This window comes from Cajanus cajan, chromosome 7 (assembly GCF_000230855.2).
Source record: "Cajanus cajan strain Asha chromosome 7, NIPB_CcT2T_4, whole genome shotgun sequence".
NCBI classification, from domain to species: Eukaryota; Viridiplantae; Streptophyta; class Magnoliopsida; order Fabales; family Fabaceae; genus Cajanus; species Cajanus cajan.
Window position 1 is genome coordinate 16,590,903 of NC_138523.1, and position 18,779 is coordinate 16,609,681.

General features: G+C 27.4%; 1 protein-coding gene across 1 annotated transcript; it reads right to left on the reverse strand.

Moving 5' to 3' along the window:
- Positions 1–3,986: 3,986 nt before the first annotated feature.
- LOC145950177 (uncharacterized) lies at positions 3,987–8,211 on the reverse strand. Its single transcript, XM_083061229.1, has 5 exons — positions 5,610–8,211; positions 5,225–5,530; positions 5,052–5,139; positions 4,184–4,945; positions 3,987–4,099 (listed from the first exon to the last, which is right to left on the reverse strand). The coding sequence occupies exons 1-4, from the start codon at positions 7,895–7,897 to the stop codon at positions 4,187–4,189; spliced, it is 3,441 nt and encodes a 1,146-aa protein (XP_082917355.1). The 5' UTR covers positions 7,898–8,211; the 3' UTR covers positions 3,987–4,099; positions 4,184–4,186.
- Between the last annotated feature and the right edge of the window lie 10,568 nt (positions 8,212–18,779).

Sequence of the window (18,779 nt, forward strand, 5' to 3'; positions counted from 1 at the left end):
TAAAAACTGATCATGGAGTCTTTTTCTATGACTTCTGTATAATCGTTTTGCAGTACAAATAATAACTTCTCTATTATGTTCTGTGATTTCAACATCAAAACTATCCTGCAATTATCAAATTATAGTAAAAGTCATTAAATAGTTTATACAAATATTCTATGAGCATAAAAATTTAAACAATATGAGCCAAAAAAATTACCAAAACTTTTGATACTATTTTATCAATTGTTGAGTTTGGAATTTCCTTCCACTTAGTGACATTGAAAGGAGCATTCTTTTGTACAATAATAGAGATTTCAGTGACAAAATCTGCAGCTCCTGATCCAACAGCTACCATCTTATCTACTGGAATAACAACATGCAATTTACCGGTAGAGCTCTTCTTTTTCTTTTTTGCAACACTTAAACCCATGGTTCTTCCTCTTCCAGTTTTTTTTGTATTTATACATTCTATCAGATCTTATATTGAAAAAAAACCATGGTGAGTATAACATGAAATTTTAAAACAGAAATACATATTTTTATTTATAGATTTTTTAAAAAATAAATACTAACATAAAAAGAAAACTTAAAATAAAAAAAAGATATGAATTTACGAATACCTTCCTCTTGATTTGCATTTGAAGAATTTTGATCCCTTGAATTTAAATCATTATTTGACGGTGCCATACCTATAAATACAAGAAATATAAATTATACAATATTAAAGACACTTTATTGTGTAAGAGAAAAAGAAAGAACCATGAGTACTTACCGATTCTTTTCACTTTCTTGCTATTGCCTTATTAGAAGAAATTGTTCAGAATTTTCAGTTTAAACAATGAGGTACTTAGAAGAGGGTACTTTCCTCGGTGGACATATGAAGCAAATGGTTCACCCGTAGACTATGCAAAAATAATAATATTTTATTTTAATTAAAAAAATATATAAGTAGTCTTTTTATTTATAAATTATGAAATGACATATGAATCTTTCTGACATTTGGGTAAATGAGTGCACTGTTTGGCATGACCACAAACCTCGACCCTAGCTTCAACACCATAGCGACGTTGCCTCTGCCAAAAAAGCAAGTCCCAAAACCACAATCATCACGTTTTCAATGGAGATTAGGAGAAGGAAACAAAACAAGATTTCGGTATGACACATGGCTAGGTGATCAAAGGCTGCTTCGTGTGTATCCTCGCTTGTTCCAAATCTCCGTACAAAAACAGAAGTTCGTCAAAGAAGTTGGGTGGTGGGAAGACAACGAATGGAAATGGGGGTTGATATGGAGAAGGAGATTGTTTGAGTGGGAGAGAATACAATTGGAAGAATTACAACTACAATTGCAATAAAAAATCCAATCAAGGACACAACGGATACATGGTGGTGGGCCCATGATTCAAATGGGAAGTACTCAGTATCATCATCATATAATCTTATCCAAAATTTGCAAACTGATAGCCAAGAAATAGAATTTCTCAGAGATGTGTGGGGAATCAAATTACCTCCTAAAGTGGCGATATTCTGTTGGCACTTATATTACAATGGACTCCTTTCATGTGATAATTTGCTTAGAAGGAACATTCCCATATCTGAAGATAATATGAAGTGTCCTTTTTGTGATCAAGAAGGAACAAGTGCAGGTTTAGGGATCAACAATTTAATCTAGACAAGATCATAAACGAAATCATGTTGTAGGGGTTTTCTGTTGTAGTTATATTTAATCTAGACAAGATTTTTTTTTAAGAACTGTTTCAGATTAACACATTTTTTGGAAACAATTTACAAATATGAGATGTAGGGGTTTTCTGTTGTAGTTATATTTCCAAAAATTAAACTGGAACAAGACTTCCAATAATGATCACAACCACTGTAATAGCTAAAGCAACCCAAACTCACATGATGATACACCTCCACATGTATATAAAACCATGATTTTCAAAATAATGAAAGCTCAAAGGCACATTGAATCACTTAATATAATTAATAAAACGGGTTTGACACAATATTTCTAATTTAAGAGGGGAATGGTGCTTCGCTTCGACTTGCAGCTTTCATGTTTTAGGGAGAAAATAGAGACAAAAAATAATATAAAATTTCACTTTTACAACTAATATCAATATGCACCTTTCCATTTTTTTTATACGTATATCTGAAAGTGCAAATCTTTTCTCAATGTTTTAATGAGTGGTTCATTCATCAACCATTTACTTCATATGTCGATCGTAGAACGTACCTCAGAAAAGAAAAGAAGAAAGAAATGATACTTTACCGATTATATTCTTCAATGCACCCAAAGAAAGTAGTTAAGCAACTGCAACCCCGTACGTTGTGTCAAAGGAGGTCCAAATAATTTTTTACTGCAATTCCATTTACCTATTTTCAGCTTTTTCTAAGTTTGTTGTGTCAGAGGAGGTTTCAGAGTAATAGATAACTAGCATGAGTAATGGAGATTTTTAAGGAATGAGGCAACAGTTTCTTTATAAACAAATCAAATTTTACCGCTAAAATTTATTTAGCGCCAACATAAATTTTTTATAAATAAATTAATATTTAAAACAATTTTATCATAAATTAAATTAGAATTGAAACGGTTATTAATTTTCGAAGACGTTAGCCGCACGAAAACGTTAGCTGCACGAAAAACTTTCCGTGAATATAGCAATTGGATTAAACTGCTTCAAATATATTACGTTACGCATATTATTATAAACTAGTATATATGTTGAAAGAGAATAGAACTGGTATTGTGATAATTATTTATTATAATAACAGGGCCCGATTAAAGTGCCTACAGCAGAACAGTATTTTTTCTAACCTTTATTAAATATATTATAATAATCTAATGAAATATGAGATAAAAATATACTTATAATAAATAATAATAATTTATTTATAAATAAACATAAATTGTTTAAGTTAAAGTGCATTAATAATTATAATTTAATTAATAAAAATGTATAATTATTAGTTATTTTGGAATGAATATGTTAAATTATCGTTCAACATGAAAAATCATAAAATGATTTTTTTAACTTTAGCTATAAAAAGAATCAAACATTTTTTACTTGTTATAGATAAATTTTTTTAATTTTTTTTTATCTAATATATACTATGCATTTGGTATACAGGTTAAAGGACATTAAATATACACATTTTAAATATTTTAAAATACTAAAATATATTAAAATTTTAAATATAAGAAATATGTTATTTTTATAATCTAAATATATATTTTTTTTATTTACTTGATTTATATACGTGATATATATTAACAAAGTTAAATTATCTATTTTTTTATCTTTTTTTAATATCAAAATTATAATTTGTAATCTCTCAATTTTTAAATATATAATTTCAGTTCTATTTGATATTTTATTTTCAATGAAAATAAAAATTTATGATGAAAAGATATTTGATTTGCTTTTAGAAAATGCTTTCTCTGAAAATATTTTCAAAATAAAGCTTAAAACTAAAATGAAAAAACTATTATTTAAAAAAAATAAAAAATTATGATAAAAGCAACGTTTGAATATTATGAATAACGATGAAAATAAATTTTGATTTTTATTTAAAATTATTTTGAATTATCATTTTACATTAATTTTTTTAATTGATTTTCAGGATAATACAAATTTACAAAGCCATAAATTAATTATTTAAAGTAAACTAAATACTAGGAGTGCTAAGCATCATTATAAAACTAAGACATCTTAACAACATTACCAATCATTTGCAATATATCCAAAATAGAATTAAAAATAAGAAAAATTAATACAAAGAGAACATGAGGAGACTAGACCAAAACCTATGCAACATTAACATAAATGAAACAAAGGCAATCAACAACGATTGTGGAAAAAAAAAACAGTCGTAACAAAAGGGAAGAATATCCACCATACAAAAGACAACCTATGCATTAACCCATAATGTACCATCTTGTCAGCATAAGATTAATCATCCTCCCTAAAAATATGAGATGAATTGAAAGTCATCGTCCGACATAGTTTCAAACAATTCCTCCATTTGTTACAGAAGACTGAAGGGACCATGTTATCATCCTCTAGTGTAGCTAGAACTAGTGTTGAATTACATTCAAGCCAAATGTTATGCCAACCTATATCATAAGCATGTTGGATTGGACAAATAAAAAATAAAAAAAATTGTCTAAAATATATTTAAAAAAAATATCAAAACATACCTTTTATTCGGAGTCAGAATCCACATTTTCTGAATGCTCATCTTCACCTAAAGAATTTTCATCTTCATAATCATCACTATCAAAATCACTTGCTTCATCTGAATGTTCAGAATTTTCTTCTTGGTTAGTAATATACTCATCTAAGCATATTCCACTCACATCATCTCTATTTAAAATCTCTCTTTGGTTTGTTAATGGTATTTCCAATTCTACATGTGTATCGCTAAATTCATTGAGTTGGTATGGCTCTAAGTCATCTTCATCAAGTGGCAAATCAAAAGTATTTCTTGGTTTGACTTTTACTACTGTATACCAATTTTCCTTGTCACTATGTTGTATATAATAAACTAACCCAGCTTGAGTACCCAAGATAAATGGGTCATTTGTGAAATATAGCTTTGTAATATCGACACTAATAAATCCATACTCATCTTTTTTATATCCTTTGCCTTGATTTCTTCCTTGAGAAGGAGCCTCAAACCAATCACATTTAAATAAGATAACGTAATTATTATCCAAATACTTTATTTCAATGATTTTTTGAATAACCCCATAATAATCAATATGTCCAGTCAACTCATCTCCTTTCACTATCACACCGCTATTTTGAGTTTTTAAGTGTTTCTCAGCACTCTTTGTACGAAATTTGAAACCATTGAGAATATATCCAGTGTGAATGAGTACTCGAGAATCTGGCCCTCTTGATAATGCTACTAGTTGATCATTGATCCTTTCATCACGTAATTGTTTTAATCGAATAACCTACATATTGATGTTGATGAAATAATTAAAATACATAGAAATATGTTACAAGGTAAAACTTTTTAAACTCTTCCAACAAACTTTAGTTTTGAATAAATCTCATTACCTCATTTTCAAACCATTTTTGAAACTGAGCCTTGTGTTTCTTTTCCACATTTTTATTATCTTCATTTCTTATCTTAGTCACATGTTCCCTATAAAATAAAAAAGATATAAATATTAAAATAACATAACAAATATAATTTTTATTTAATAAAAAAATAGATTGATCATACTTACTCAATCCAAGGTTGGACTTCATCACAATTTTGTAATATGTAAAAGTGAGCTTGTTGAATTTCAGATAAATTCATATTTTCCCAAGAACCTCCTCCAACAGGTCGACCATTGATTTTAAACACTGACAAAGTATTGCGATCAACACTTTCGCAATCTATATATCTATCTGGTCTGTTTAATCTAGAATCCATATCAACCAAATATCTAGCACAAAATGTCATACATTCTTCAACTACATATCCTTCTGCAATAGAACCTTCTGGACGTGCTTTGTTACGCACATAACTTTTAAGTGTGCGCAAAAATCTAACAATAAAAAATGTAGTCTAAATGGTGAATAAGAATTAAAATATTTAGATTTCAGATATAAAAATTTTAAGCTAACCTTTCAACAGGATACATCCATCGATATTGGACTGGACCTCCAAGTCTTGCTTCGTTTGCCAAATGAATTGGTAGATGAACCATAACATCAAAAAAGGATGGTAGAAATATACGCTCTAACTTACAGAGAGTCATTGCAATTGACTTTTCTAAACGATTTAAATCATCCATTTTTAACTCTTTAGAACATAAATCACCAAAAAATAAAGATAATTCAATTAATGGATCACAAGCATCTTTTGGAAGTAATCCTTTTATGGCAAGGGGAATGATCCTTTCGAATAGAACATGATAATCATGACTTTTAAGCCCAGAAATCTTGATTTCCTTTACATTTACACAACGGGCTATATTTGAAGCATAAGCATCAGGAAACCTTACATCCTTCAACACTTGACAAAATGTAGTCTTTTCTACTCTTGACATTGTGTAGCGTGCAGGAGGAATTATATACTTATCCCCATTCTTAATAGGATGAAGTTGTTTTTTAAGTCCTAAAAGTTGCAAATCTAATCGAGATTTTAAGGTATCTTTTGTTTTGTGTTCTATATTCAATAATGTCCCAACAATACTTTCACAAATATTTTTTTCTATGTGCATCACATCTAAATTATGTCTTAATAATATTTTCCTCCAATAAGGTAATTCAAAAAATATACTCTTTTTCTTCCAGTTATGATTTACCTCTTCTCTTTGTTTTCTTTTCTTTTTCTGTTTCTCTTTTGTAGATTTTCCAAAAATCACTTGTTGTAGACTTTCAAGTTGTGCTAACACATCATCTCCAGTCAATGGTTGTGGTGCATGCCTTACCTCTATTGTATTATCAAATGAGCTCTTGTTTTTACGCCAATGGTGATCAATAGGTAAAAATCTACGGTGGCCCATAAAGCATGGTTTGTGACAATTTTTCAAGTAGCAAGAGTGAGTTTCTATATTGCAACAAGGACAAGCTAATAATCCTTTAGTACTCCAGCCAGATAGCATTCCATAAGCTGGAAAATCATTGATGGTCCATAACAGGGCTGCATGTAGTTGAAAATTTTGTCCTAATGAAGCATCATAAGTTTCAATACCCACATCCCATAACTCTTTTAAGTCATCAATTAGTGGTTGAAGATAAACGTCAATATCATTCCCAGGACTCTTTGGACCAGAAATAAGAAGTGATAACATGAAATTAGATTGTTTCATACATAACCAAGGGGGTAAATTGTAAGGAATTAAAATCACAGGCCACATACTATATTCATTGCCCATCATACCAAAAGGGGTGAAACCATCTGAAGCTAGACCAAGTCTCACATTACGTGGATCTGAAGAGAAAGATCTATATTGATCATCAAATGTTTTCCAAGTCAAAGAGTCAGCTGGGTGCCTTAAAACTCCATCATCAACTCTTTTGTTCTTATGCCACTTCATGTCTTCGGCAGTTTGTTTTGACATGAATAATCTTTGTAATCTTTGTTTTATAGGAAAGTAACGAACAATCTTATTTGAGACTTTTTTGTTCCTATTTGGTTGCCATCTTCTTTTCTTACAAATAGGACATTCATCAAGTTTTTCATACTTTCCTCTATACAAAATACAATCATCCACACAAGCATCTATCTTGACATAATCAAGTCCAAGATCTTTAATTATCTTTCGAGCCTCATACATTGAATCAGGAAGCACATTACCTTCAGGTAAAGCCTCAATCAATAGTTTTAACAATGAATCAACTGAAGTATTGCTCCACCCATAAAGACATTTTATTTGGAAGAGACGCACAACAAAGGATAATTTTGAGAATTTTCGACAACCAGGATATAATTCTTGTTCAGCATCTTTCAACAAACCATAAAACCTTTTAGCTTCTTTATTGGGCTCTTCATTGATATCACTAGACATAGGATGATCAAACACATTATCTGTATTTGCATTTAATGCTTGATGCATGTCGTAAAGCATGGAGTAGGTTTGGACATCGTCACTCCTTTCAAGATTAACATCAAAGTCATTATCATTATCTATGGAGTTATTATCAGTATCAGATGATGAATCACCAGAGGTTTCTCCATGATACTCCCAATGCCTATAACTTGAATCAAATCCCCACCTTAATAAATCATTCATCACATTATCTCTTGTCTTAAAACTAACATTATTGCATTTGTAACAAGGACACCTAATTGTATTTTTAGGCTTCGGTCCAGAGAAAGCAAATTCTAAAAAATCTTCGAGTCCTTTTATATATTCTGGTAAAGTTCTATCCTTAAGTTTCATCCATTTCTTTTTTTGCTTAGTCATTATCACAATTCCTGAAAATTTCAAATTAAAATATTTAAATATTACACCATGCTACTTTCTTATAAAAGCTTCCCTAACTTAAAAAATTTCAACATTTCACATTTTTATAGAAATCTCTTAATTTACATATTTAATTATTATTTTAAAATTACTATAATTTTTAAATTTAAATATATGTTATCATATTGAATATAATGTAATGCTAAAATATATATATATTAGATATATAATTTTTAAATAAATATATTTATATTGAAAATATATTACTAATAAAATATGACTATTATAAAATTTCACACACACATATACATACACATATATATATATATATATATATATAAATTTATATTATATATATTGGCGTATTTATATATAAAAGTATAAAATATAATTTATTTTTTACTTTCTATTTTATTTAATTGTTTTAAAAAATAAATTTAAATTAATTAAATATCATAACATAGAGAAAAAATTATATAAATTTTATATCAGACATAAAATTTATAGTGAAAGAAGAATAAAACTAATTTCTCCTACAAAATAATTTAAGCATATGTAAATTAAATTTTGTATGTACCTGATATAAGGCAAAAAAGAATTATACCATCTACACCCAAATCTGAAATAAACAAAAAAAGTAATCAAATAAGAAATTATTTAATGAATTTAGTAGTCCATAAAAAGTGTGTTTAATAAAATTAATACTAAATTTATTATCGATAATAAATAATCTTCACATATTCATTTAATTTCACATAAGTACTTTCTCATCAAATTCTAGAATGTTATATTGATTTCGTCTCTCTCACACACATTTTATGATGATTTTTTTTCTTTTTATTGTTTTTGTTAAATTTAATGGATTCCTTCCCAACTTAAATAAAATAAAATATTTTAAATCACATGAACATAGCAAGTGAATATTTAAAATAAAAATAATCTTACCTTGAATGTTGTTTTCAATTATTCTCTAATTGAAACAATTGTAATCAAGATTTTAAGATACTAAATTACTTCTTCTCTAAAACTTTTCACATATCAATCTATTCGCAATTACTTTTTCTACTCTCTTAATCCTTTTATATATTTTTTATTAACCTACTTTTTTTTTATTTTATCTCTATTTGTTTTCTTAATAACTAACCTCAATAATTCTAAATATATTTTTTTTATCTTTTTTCTATTAACTTTCATTTTTTTTTCTTCTTTATCAGTTGATTATAAATGAAACAGCTCATTTATAAAAATATCTTTTATTTAAAATTGGTCATGTTATTATAAAATTATCTATTATCAAATTCAATCTAATCTAAACTAATATATTTTCAACCATTTAAAATTCAAATTTTCTAAACAAATATAATTTAGATTCAAAATTTGAATTTTAAAAAGTATAATCTCTTTTAATATTTTAAAATTTAAAACAATATTGTCTAATATAAACTAACTGCACCCGCAAAATTTATTTTATAAAAATTATATTATCAAAACTAACGTCATAGATAAAACATGTTTTAAAATAATTAAAAAAATCAATTAATTTTTTTTAATTAAACAATCCTTTCCCTTTAATTTCAGCGAACAAATTTTTTAATTTCTTTTAAAACATGGTTGTGTTGGTACTACATTTTCTAATCTATAGTATCTAATATATTAAAATTACAAACTATTAAAATTTAATTGTTCTAAGAAAGTTATAATCTTGGATAAAAAAAATTGAAAATGGAAAAATATAATCTTTATATTTTATAGTAATAAATATATGTTAAATTATGATTCGTATTTAAAGTATATATATATATATATATATTATATTTATAGATATGTTAAGGAAATTTGATGACTTAGTGGTTTAGTATTGTAGTTAGAGTGAAGTGTTATGAATTTCTTATTTTTTATATTTTCTTATATTCTTTCAAATGTTTTATATGTGTACTTTGTCCCACAATATAAAATATGTTAATTTAAATTATTTTGTTAGCAATTGGTATATCGTTAGTATAAAAAAAATATATTTCTACCGACAATAATATATAATTTTTAAATAAATATATTTATATTAAAAATATATTACTAATAAAATATGACTATTATAAAATCTCATATATATATATATATATATATATATATTAATTCACATTATATATATTGGCGTATTTATATTAAAAGTATATAATATAATTTATTTTTTACTTTCTATTTTATTTATTATTTTAAAAAATAAATTTAAATTAATTATATATTATGACATAGAGAAAAAACTATACAAACTTTATAACAGGCATAAAATTTATAGTGAAAGAAGAATAAAATTAATTTCTCCTACAAAATAATTTAAGCATATGTAAATTAAATTTTGCATGTACCTGATATAAGCCAAAAAGGAATTATACCATCTACACTCGAATCTGAAATAAACAAAAAAGTAATCAAACAAGAAATAAGTTAATGAATTCAGTAGTCCATAAAAAGTGTGTTTAATAAAATTAATATTAGATTTAATTATCATTGATAATGAATAATCTTCACATATTCATTTAATTTCACCTAAGTACTTCTTCATCAAATTCCAGAAAGTCACATTGATTCCATCTCTCTCATACACATTTTATGGTAATTTTTTTTTCTCTTTTTATTGTTTTTGTTAAATTTAATGGATTCCTTCACAAGTTAAATAAAATAAAATATTTCAAATCACATGAAAATAACAAGTGAATATTTAAAATAAAAATAATCTTACCTTGAATGTGGTTTTCAATTATTCTCCAATTCAAACAACTGTAATCAAGATGGTACTCAATTACTTCTTCTCTAAAACTCTTCACGCATCAACTTATTCTCAATTACTTTTTCTACTCTCTTAATCCCTTTATATATGTTTTATCAACCTATTTTTTAAATTTTATCTCTATATTTTGTTTTCTGATAACTAACCTCAATAACACTAAATATATATCTTTTTTTATTATCTTTTTTCTTTTTACTTTCATTTTTTTATCTCCTTTATCTGTTGATTATAACTGAAATAGACTCAATTAAAATAAAATATCTTTTATTTAAAATTGGTCTTGTTGTTATAAAATTATCTATTATCAAATTCAATCTAATCTAAACTAATATATTTTTATCCATTTAAAATTCAAGTTTTCTAAAAAAAATTAATTTTGATTCAAAATTTGAATTTTTTAAAATATAATCTCTTTTAATATTTTAAAATTAAAAACAATATTGTCTAATCTAAACTAATTGCATCCACCAAATTTATTTTTAAAAAATTATATAATCAAAACTAACCTCATAGATAAAAGATATTTAAAAAATAAAAAAAATAGTTCAATTAAGTTTTTTTCTAATTGAATAGTGCTTTCCCTTTAATTTCATCGAACACATTTTTTAATTTCTTTTAAAGTATGGTTGTGTTGGTATTGAATTCTCTAATCTATAATATCTAATACATTAAAATTACAAACTATTAAAATTCATTTGTTCTAAGAAAGTTATAGTCTTGGCGAAAAAAAATTGAAAATGAAAAATACATGCTTTATATTTTATAGTAATAAATATATGTTAATTTATGATTCGTATTTAAAGTATATATATATATATATATATATATATATATATTATTTTCAAAAATATGCTAAGAAAATTTGATGACTTAGTGGTTTAGTATTGTAGTTAGAGTGAAGGGTTATGAATTTCTTATTTTTGACATTTTTTTTATGTTTGTACTTTGTCCAACGACGTAAAATATGTTAACTTAAATTTCTTTGTTAACAGTTGTTATATCGTTGATATAAAAAGAATGTATATCTATCGATAATAAATACATTAAAATATGAAAATATCTTTTCTCAACGACTGTCAATATTGTTAGTATAAAACACTACTTTTGCTAACAACATATAATTTTCACTCATCTAGTTGATAAAAGAATTCATATTGTAACAAAATTAAAATGTCAACAACTAAAACATATTTTAAAAATAAAAAAACTTCAAAGAAATAATTTAAACCAAAACTTAAAATTAATTTTGTAATTTGTACCGCTATTTATATTTATATATAATTTGGAATTTGTTGACACCATAATATAAAAATATGATCTACTTCTAATTATTCTACCATTAACAATTTGTATGAACACCCTTAAAAAAATAATAATTTGTATGAGCAAGTTTGTAGCATATAGATAAATCTATAATTATAACAAAAGACATAAGTTTTTCCTATATATAGGCTTGTATCCAATTTTAATCATGCAAAAAATTCACTGTAAATAACTATTTTATTATTATTTTCTTTATGTAAATTTTATTTTATAAAAAAACATGAAGTGACTATTTTTTCCTAATTAGAATATCTATCTTGAAAATGAGTGATTTTAGGAAGTTATTTTTTAACAAAATTATTTTTAACTAATTTTCTTTAGTTGTAGAATTTTTGGAGATTTACTTAATATCTCATCTCTTTCGATTTTACTTTAAATTTTAATTTAGATTTTAGATTTCAATGCTTTATAGAAAATTATTAGTTGTTAAGAAAATTATTAGTTGTAAATATTAAATTTGTGTTATAATATAAATTAGTTATTATAAAATTAAAAATATTTATTTATTATGAATTTTAATTGTAATATAATTTATAAGTAAATTAATTACTTATTAAAGTTATAATTAAATAAAATAAACATATATTTTATAAAATTAATTTAATAGTAACAAATATGAGTTTTAATTATAATATAATTTATAAATTATTATTTTTGAAAATTATAATTAAATCAAATAAACATGTATTTTTATAAGTTTATTTAATAATAGTAAACAAGTGTAAAATTTTAGTCCATGTTAAAGATATATATTATTACTTTCATATAATATCAATGAACTTTAATAGTTTAGTGCTATAATATTATTATTGGAGTTAAGAGATTAAGGATTCAAGTCTCATTTTTTACATTTTGACGACTTTTTTATCTTATTTAAAATATTTTATCTTTATATTTTTCTCAAAAGTGTCATTCCTAACAACTTTAAACATTTAGATAAATTTTCATCTTGTTTTAAATATTTTATGTTATCTTTTTTCCCAACAACTTTAAACATGTTGACATAACATTACACCTTTTCTTAGCGACTACTGATATTGTTGACATAAAGTAGTACATTTCCCAACAACACATAGTTTTCGCAACAATATTAATTTTGTTAACAAAAATAAAATCCTATTGTAACAAAATTTTTATGTCGTTGCCAAATGATTGTTTTTACCAACAACTTATTTTTTGTTGTAAAAAAGTTGTTGCGAATAACCTATTTTCTTGTAGGCTAGACTCAATGCTGGGTCGAATGCTGGGTTGACTATGAGGCAGGTTCACATGCCTCAATATAATGCTCCAGTAGAGAAGATGGAGATGTATAACTCGTCAAGATTTGGCAATACTTTTGTGCCGAACGCGAATGTGCCTGTAGGAAAATGGAATGCACCACCAAGGCCTGCGATTGGTGGAATGGGTCGTGGGAAGCAAGTGATGACTTATGCCGGGAATCCAGTACATGGAAATCCTGGAAAATTCTCGAATTTGGCTACAAGGCCTGGTAGAGTTTTGACTGGAGGATATGGACGTGGCTTTCGACAACCGTTCAATAATTTAACCAAAACACAGTGGAGAAGACAGCAAAGGATGCGGAAGGCTACCTTTGATGGTCTTGGAGGAAACCGTTTCTCGATTCCGGTACCTCAGAAAGGGGAATCATCTCGGAAGTTCATCGAAGATGATGAAGATATGATAACAGATTGTTTCGAGAGTGGTTTTGAGGACTCCCTAGAAGATATTTGTGGGGTAGTCTCCATTCTACCATTCGAGTACGCTGGGGCTATGGAGTCCGTGAATGAAAAAGAGGATATCCATAGGGAAGACTTCTTCGATGATCCCAACTATCACTACTAGAAAAATTAATATTTGTGACGAATTTTGTGACGGAAAAAATAGCATCGCTAATAGTGACGGATTTTGTGAGGGAATTTTAGGTTTTGTGACGGACTAGAATTTATTGAATTTTGTGACGGATTTTGTGACGGAATATATTCTGTCTCTAAAAATCCGTCACAAATTTCGTCACTAAATCAAAAAAATAAAATTTGTGACGGATTTTGTGACGGAAAAGTTTTCGTCTCTAAAAATCCGTCACAAATTTCATCGCTAAATAAAAAAAATGTTTGTGACGGATTTTGTGACGGAATGGACTTCGTCTCTAAAAAATCCGTCACAAATTTCGTCACTAAAATGAAAAAATTTAGTGACGGATTGTTCCCTCTCAAAAATTCCGTCAGAAATAGGTTATTTAAGTTAACATATACTATAATTTTTATTAATGTAACAAATGATATATATTTATTATTACTAAATAAATAAAATTTATATATTATTAATAATTTAATATTGCTAATAAATTAATATCAATAATATTTTTAGTATATTTATAGATAAATTGATAATTTGATAAATATAACTTAGTATATATTAATATACTTTTACAAAAATATAAATATAGTAGATATATAAGATATGTATATTTATATTTTTGTAAAAGTATATTAATATATAATAAGTTATATTTATCAAATTATTAGTTTATGTATAAATATACTAATAATATTATTGATATTAATTTATGAATAATACTATAAAAATATAATATATATATATATATATATATATATTTTTAATGTATTTATTAATAATAAATATATATCATTTGTGTGACACCCTCTACCCCACATACCATAACACAAATAAAAAAAATTGAATAACATAATCTTTTTCATAATTGAAATACCAAACATGTTTAATTCAAATCAAAACTCATGTATTTGTGGAATTAAATAGATATTCATACATCTCACGCAACTAGGAATACAACAGAACAATCAAAAAGCAAAATATAAACTTACATAGTTTATTTGTTTCTCTCAGGTTCTCTTAAGAACCCACAGAGTATTATAATCCATACAATAAACATCTTACTCATATAATTGTCTCTTACAATTGCATTCCCTTATGGTGTGTTTGGATGAGTAATTTTACAAATTCAAGGAATTTGAAATTCTTGATATTTGAATTATTTTGATTTCAATTTCTATCATTGTTAAAATATTTTGTTTGGATAAGTCAATTCAATTTTTTTAAATTTTAAATTGTTAATTTGGATATGATAATATGATTCTATCATGATAAAATTGCTTTTAAAAAGATATTTATATGTTCAGATTTTTAAATAAAATTTTATAAAAAAATGTTAACCAATTTTTAAATATTTAATAATTTTAAAAATTAATTTAGATAATATTTAATAATTTTTAAAGTATTCTTTAGATAATTTGCAAATGATTTTTGGCCAAGTGATTGTAAAGATAGTTTTTCACAATTGAGTTCGTAACCTTTGTCTGAAAAATTATTAGTATTTATAGATGATTGTTTCATAGGTCATAACTTTTCATGAAGAGTTGTGACTTTCTAAAATTTTCCAGAAAATAGGCTCTGGTAATCGATTACAACACTTGGTAATCGATTACAACGGTTTAGTTTCAAAATGATTGGAACGTTGTAAAGTTTAAATTCAAAATTTGAAATTTTCATCTTCTGGTAATCAATTACATGGAACGGGGTAATCGATTACCAGAACACGTTTAAAGAGTGACTTTGAACATATGAAATTCATCCTTTGGTAATCGATTACATGTAATGGTAATCGATTACCAGTCTCTTAAAAAGAATAATTGCCTTATTAAAACTTAAAATATTGAAAACCTTTATTTTCAAAACCTTATTAATATAAATCATATTTGGGTTTTCTTTGAAATTCTTTATTTTAAATGGCCAAGAACTTTATGCAATATTTCCAAAGATTTCTTTTTTACATATTAAGCTAGGTTGACAAGACTTATCTAAAATATTTTGAGATTTTTGTTTCTTGGTCACCTTGCTTTAACTTGACCTCTTGTTTTCTTTAACTTCTTTGGCATCATCAAAATCCTTTATATACGTTCTTCCACATTCTCCCCCTTTTTGATGATGACAACATACTGTAGATGGAAAGAAACATAAAACAATGTATATCGATCACTCCCCCTTAGTCTCCCCCTTAATAAATCATTGTTTGATGTTAATTTTTATATTGTAAAAATTTGACTTTAAATAAACAGTTGTAATGATCAGATTAAATTGTTCAATTCAAAATATCTAATATTTGATCAGGACCCTTTTTTCCTTTTCTCTCCCACTTTGGCAACATCAAAAGGAATGAGACAATATATAAAAAAAATTGAATAAGATAAACAAACACCATTCAGAAACAAAAGTAAAATATGTCCTATGAGCAAAATAGTCAGAGTCAAGCGAGCAGAATTAATCTAAAACATACTAATCAAAGATCCAGAAATTGACTAAAAAATAGTCCAAAACATAAGATAAACTAAAATAGCAAATAACATAATCAGAGTCAAGTAGCTACTCGGAAGGGGGTCTAAGAGATTTTACTTCCTCCTCAAGACGAGTCATGCGAGTGTCAAGAGAATCAAAACGTTCACCAACATAGAACCGGAGATCTCTAATTTCATTGAGAACATCCGAGAGAAGTGCTTATGAAGGATCTTGAGGAGGTGGTGACGGAGTTCGATCGTCAGTGTCTATTGCTTGAAAATCCCGCTTCCTGACCCAGGTGTTATCCAGTGTTTTCTTGTACCCAAAGGAAGCAATTGCATTTGCTCCAATCTCAAAGACCCTCTTAACTGGAACCTAGGTTTCATCTTCCAAAGGAACTTTAAAATGTTCCAAAATAGTAGTTACAAAATGTGGGTATGGAAGAGAAGCATTAACCCGCAAGGCCTTCTTCATTTGACTCCTAATCAGATGAGCCCAGCTAAATTCTCGGCCAGTGATTAGAGCCCATATCAAAATTAATTCCTCTTCTGAAGCCTGTGCAAGGTTAGTCGTGCGTGGAAGCAGTACCCGAACAATTATGTAATGCATGATTCTATAATCAAATTTCATTGAGCCAGCCAATAATCTTCCAGTCATGTCAACATTATCCACACAAATCATACTTCGGGCATTGGGATGGGAATATTCTGGTTTCCATGTATCCGGTATCGTTCCCTCAAACAGAGTACCTTGATCTTTTAATTTTGATAAATCCCGGAACAGAGACTGATTTATCACTATTGGAATCTTTTTAACCTCACTGTACAGAACTCCATTCCTAATTTCCAAATTGCTGTAAAAGACCCTAACTAATTCCGGATAAACAAGGTTTTTCATAGCCATAAAATCCACTAACCTAGAATTCTTAAAAATCGTATAACACTCAAAAGATTCATCCTCAAAAAAATCAATACTGATATATTTGGGATCAACAATATTTCTCTGAGAAAATAACTGGTAGTACTTATCTCGTTGTTCGTCTGTGTAGAACAGAGTGAGAGCACGTCCAGTGTAGGGAATGTGATTCGTAGGAGTATGGGCGTCGTCGGAGGGAGGTTGTTGGCGGCGCGTGGCGGTGCTTGAACGTGACGAAGAACCCTTATGACGTTTGGATGATTCCGCCATTTGAGTGATTGTTTTGTAAAATCGAATCGGTAGAATTGAAGAGAATAGAAAATGATGAAGAATGGAACAAACGGGACTTAATTTCGTTGAGATTTGAGGAAGATATGGTAATTTGTAGAGGTTAGGGCGCGGAGGCTATGGAGGTTATTTCGTGAGGAAGAAGACGAACTGCACTTTTTTAAGTGCAGAGGAGTCGTGTAATCGATTACATGACTATGGTAATTGATTACACCTTTTGAGATTCTGTGCATTTTTGGCACTGGTAATCGATTACATTCCATGGTAACCGATTACACTTTACCCAGATAAGTGAAGTTCGCACTGGTAATCGATTACAGTACTATGTAATCGATTACATATACCTGAACAAGCATAGAGCTATCAAAACGGGCCAGCCCGGCCCGTTTGGCCCGGCCCACCTCAACCCCCTTTTTAAGTGGGCCAACCCGGCCCGGCCCCACCAAGTTTATTATGCAAAATTTTCTAGCCCGGCCCGGCCCACCACGGGTTGGTGGGCTAAACGGGCCGCCCACCAACCCACCTTATTTAAAAAAAAATTATAATTTAAAATAAATTTCAATATAAAATAATATTTAATCTAAAGTAAAAATTATTAAACTAAGTATCATGGGTACAACATTAAAATTAAATTAATAAGTGTGCAACTTTAAAAAATTAAAACAAAAAAAAGAAAAAATCTTTCATGAGAGTGATTATTCATCAATATTAAATTTTATTAGAGGTTTGGATAGATAAATTTATAGTAATTTCATATTATTCAACATTAATTTTATCTTTATCTATAAAAAAAAAGATATCTTATTAAAATAATGCATATATAATAATAAATAGTTAAGTGAGTTGTTAGTGGGTTTAGGGGATGGGTTGGTAAGTGGGTCAGGTGGGCCGCCCGGCCCACCACGGGTTCAACCCGGGTGGGCCGGGTCGAAAGTGGGCCGGGTCACATTTTTTGACCTATCATAAATTATTTCATTTTTTTGGCCCGGCCCGGCCCGTTTTCAAGGTGGGCCGGGTTGACCCACGGGCTGGAGCCCACTTTGACAGCTCTAAACAAGCAGACACACACTGGTAATCGATTACATGACCATGGTAGGCCACTAGGCCAAAAATAGTATTATCTTATATAAGTAGTAATTGTATGTGCCACTATTAAATAAATAAATAGTATTATCTTATATAAGTAGTAATTGTATGTGCCACTATTAAATAAATAAATAAGAAAATTAATTCTTTCTTACAAATTTGAGAATA

What these genes read in the sequence shown, in the direction of transcription:
- LOC145950177 (XM_083061229.1), bottom strand. Translation starts at nt 7,897, where the DNA reads ATGACTAAGCAAAAAAAGAAATGGATGAAACTTAAGGATAGAACTTTA. An exon ending in GAAGTCCAACCTTGGATTGA is followed by an intron (nt 5,140 to 5,224) that starts GTAAGTATGATC and finishes TTTATTTTATAG; the next exon opens with GGAACATGTGACTAAGATAA. An exon ending in AAAAATGGTTTGAAAATGAG is followed by an intron (nt 4,946 to 5,051) that starts GTAATGAGATTT and finishes ATCAATATGTAG; the next exon opens with GTTATTCGATTAAAACAATT.